Consider the following 4,130-nt stretch of genomic DNA (forward strand, 5'->3'; position numbering starts at 1 on the left):
AAATAGACAAATTCAACCTAAATGTTCAATTTTAAATGTAGTTAAATAACACAATAAAAATAAATAAATACATAATTAAATACATTTTAAATGAAAAATGTAAAAATGAATCCCTTTTTTAATTAGACAAATTAAAACTGAATAGTTTTTAAAAATGTTATAAATTAATACATATGTTTTTTAATTGACATAAAATAGACATTTTAATTAATGTTTTAAATAAGACAATACAATTATATAAAAACAATTGTCAAATTGTCAAAAAAGCAATTGTCAGTTTTACTCTGTCCTTTTGCTAAAGGTATTTCTTTATCCACTTGCCAATAGAGTTATAATGCCACTTTACAGTTCACTAGAACTTCAGGAAAAATATATAACACCACAAAAATATGGACTATGAGTATGATGATAGTCACATAGTCTTTTACATTGGTTAGAATGACTCAAGGGGAAGTCGTGGCCTAATGGTTAGAGTCGGACTCATAACCCAAAGGTTGCGGGTTCGAGTCTCGTACCGGCAGGGATTGTAGGTGGGGTGAGTGAATGTACAGCGCTCTCTCCCACCTTCAATACCATGACTGAGGTGCCCTTGAGCAAGGCACTGAACCCCCAACTGCTCCCCGGGCGCCGCAACAAAAATGGCTGCCCACTGCTCCGGGTGTGTGTTCACGGTGTGTGTGTTCACTGCTGTGTGTGTGCACTTTGGATGGGATAAATGCAGAGCACTAATTCCGAGTATGGGTCACCATACTTGGCCACATGTCACTTCACTTAAGTTTAAACAATAAAAATGGGTAGGTAGAGAAACTTGTGATTAAAAGTGTAAAGACAGAGAAAGAGATCGCAGTTCCAGACAAAGATCATTCAAGTTTCTGAGTTTGAGTGAAGATATTCTGAACTTTCTGAAAAAGTCACACTCATACTTAGTGATTAAATGTCACATCTATAAATGCATAAAAAAGTGCACTGTTAGACAGAACACTGTTAGACAGAATAAAGAAAATGCTGTTCTGCCATCAAGAAAGGAAGGAAGGCAGAATAAATCTCCCACAAGAGAGAAATCATGTTTTGAGAACAATGTGTCAAGGAGGGGCCCGGCAGGTACTAAATCTTTGTTTTGTTGGCTCACTGGACGCAGAGAGAGGAAAACTCACGTTCACATTCATTGGCACTGTAAGTCGTGGCTGGTTTCCATGGAAACTGGTTGAAGCCAGGGCAACAGTGATCGCATGACGGCCCGCAAGTGTTGTGCCGGCAGTCACACTGAAGCCTAAGAGACACAGACATAAAAGACAAATCACAGGTTAACAACCAAAACAATCACACAAGTTTATACCTTAAAACCTAAAACTTGCTGTATGCTTTTGAGATATTTGAGCAATTTTCAAATATAACTCATTCTTTTGTTATATTTATGGGAAGAATATGCATGTTATGTATATTTATTTTGTTAATGTTTCAGAACAGAATTGTATAATGAATTTTATATAGAAATTCCCACTTGTCTTCTTTCTGTCTCAATCTTGAGGGGCCACTATATGCAAATACGAAAGTACTTCATGTCTATGGGCCTCAAATGAGCCACACAAGAGCTTTTATTCAAGTGTCTAAACTTCTCACTGACCTTGCTGCTTTCAGGAAAAGAATGAATTAGGGAGAGAAAGCGAGAGAGTCTTTAAAACCTGAGAGTCTGAATGGGTTAAGTTCTTCACGCTCGCTAAATTTTCCTCAGTGGCTGAGACTCAGTGGTCTGCTCATGGGTAGCTGCATTCACACATGTATCATCATAAATCTACACAGCAGACAGTAAACAACTGCTACACGCATTACATTTGCCATATTCATACAATCAAATGATAATCATTAATAATGACCATCAAACAGTAACAAAAAAGCATTTATAGATTTCTAAGAATTAACTATTAATTAAATAAAGCATATTGGTGGTTAATTCATACAATCTGCTTATTTTTGCTACAAATGATAAAAATTCATACTAAATCACCAAATCATAAAATAGTTGCATGTAAGAGCAGTGGCATGTGACCAAAAGCGCAATTCTAATTGGTTAACCCATTTTCTTTGCAGTGCGATGGGAAAGAGAGTAATAATTTGTTGCATTGACTGCATGTGAATATTTGTATGGGTCTGAAAAGACTGAATGGATGCTGTTCCCTCAAATTAAAATGTTTATCGCACTGAATTTTCGTACCAAACATTCGTCTTGGTGTGAACTGGCCTTAAAGGGATAGTTCACCCAAAAATTTAAATACTGTCATTAATTACTCACCCTCAGGTCGTTCTAAACCTGTAAGACCTTCGTTCATCTTCGGAACACATATTAAGATATTTTTGATGAAATCCGAGAGCTTTCTGAACCTGCATAGACAGCAACACAACTACCACATTCAAGGCCCAGAAAGGAAGTAAAGACATCGTTAAAGTAGTCCATGTGACGTCAGTGGTTCAACCTGAATTTTATGAAGCTACGAGAATACTTTTTGTGCGCAAAAAAATTTAACTTTTTTTTTTTGGGTGAACTATCCCTTTAATGGAGTGTAACATCCATAAGAAGTCTTAAAAATTAATCACAAATAAAACTTCTGCTATGTTCACTCTCATCAGTTTCTACAATGTTCCATCCAGTCTTGCACATAAACATCGGCAAAACACAGACTTTTCACTCACTCATTTGTGTACTAATGAGTGCACACATATGGAAGGACGCACATTTGCACTCAAGTGTGCATATTAGTTTCCCTGAATCTGTTTGGATGGTTCAGCTTGAGCGGCAGTTTAACCCTTCATTAACACCCAGCCACAGTCAGAGCAAGTGTTCCAGAGCCTCACTTCAAATGACCTACAGCCAACCATACTAACCAACCCTATTCACAGTCTATTAACCCTCCACTGCCCTCTAGATCTCCTCTAAGACTTTAACACACATGCCTGAATGTCTTTAAGCTTCAAGTTCAGCTAACAGCATGGAATAAGTTATCTCACTACACAAATCTCCCCATAAATCAACTGCACACTGACATCAGTTTAACTCCTGATACCTGTGGGGCAAACAGGTGCACCTGGGAAGCTTAGGTGGAGCACGCTTTAGTAATTGACCTCTGACCTTCAGCGTCTGACTCATTCTTTGGGTCATCCTCATTTAGCTCTTTCAATCAAAACCCTCCACCCTTCACTATCTGTATTCATTCAGTCATTCAGTTATCTGCATGAAGTCTCTTGCATATACTCACCATGGCTGCATTTATTTGATCAAAAATACAGTAAAAACAGTAATACTGTGAAATATTACTACAGTTTAAAGTCCCCATGAAATCAAAATTAAAAGTTTTTTTGGGTGTTAGTATCCATATGTTAGTCTTAAGTTTATCTATAAGGCAGTGTGCTCCAAAACAGTGACAAAATTTGCATTTAGAAGATATAAGCATTCAAAGCTTTTAGTTCGTCACTTCCGCCAAAATGTCTCAACGTACTTCATCTTCTCATCAAATCTTCTGACCAATCAAATGCTCTCTAGAAGCCGAAGCGCCCGCCCCCTACACTATAAATAGACACTGAAGCTGCGGCTGAGATCGGTCGCTTGTTCACAGTGTAGTATTTCCTGTACAGTGAGTGGCACGTAGTGTACAATGTAGGCGATAGGGAACGATGATTAGGGCAAATGAGGTCTGGTTTCACGCACAGTCTGAACCGGACTTTGGCTCCGGTCCAGAGACACGATCGCACGGAGCAGATCATATGCACGAGTCGGCATATATTAAACACTTTTAAAACTACACAGCCTCAGCATGATTATGATCACTATTTTGTTTTTTAAAAAGTTGAATTTTTTAGCAGTCTACTGTTTTTGTCTTTTTAAAGGGATAGTTCACCCAAAAATGAAAATGTTATGTTTATCTGCTTACCCCCAGGGCATCCAAGATATACATACTGATTTACTGCAATGTTCGAACTGTCCTGAGCGCATCTTGAGCACGTTCACGTCTTCTTCTTCAGCTGGCTCATGACGCGTCTTCTTCTTGCTTTACGGCAGATCGCAGACTTATAAGTGCATTACCCCCGCCTATCTCTCAAATGGACCATTGACACTCTATCTACAATCTCAATTAGGC

General features: G+C 38.1%; 1 protein-coding gene across 1 annotated transcript in view; it reads right to left on the reverse strand.

Moving 5' to 3' along the window:
• The window catches only part of LOC107681381 (laminin subunit alpha-5-like), an 81,772-nt gene that overhangs the window by 43,805 nt on the left and 33,837 nt on the right, over positions 1 to 4,130 (reverse strand). Inside the window, exon 7 of the mRNA XM_016477662.1 lies at positions 1,155 to 1,270. Coding sequence (XP_016333148.1) covers positions 1,155 to 1,270 — 116 coding nt within the window. The remainder of the gene's footprint in view (positions 1 to 1,154; positions 1,271 to 4,130) is intronic.

Source organism: Sinocyclocheilus anshuiensis, unplaced genomic scaffold (assembly GCF_001515605.1).
Source record: "Sinocyclocheilus anshuiensis isolate Anshui unplaced genomic scaffold, SAMN03320099.WGS_v1.1 scaffold881, whole genome shotgun sequence".
In the NCBI taxonomy this organism is placed as follows: domain Eukaryota; kingdom Metazoa; phylum Chordata; class Actinopteri; order Cypriniformes; family Cyprinidae; genus Sinocyclocheilus; species Sinocyclocheilus anshuiensis.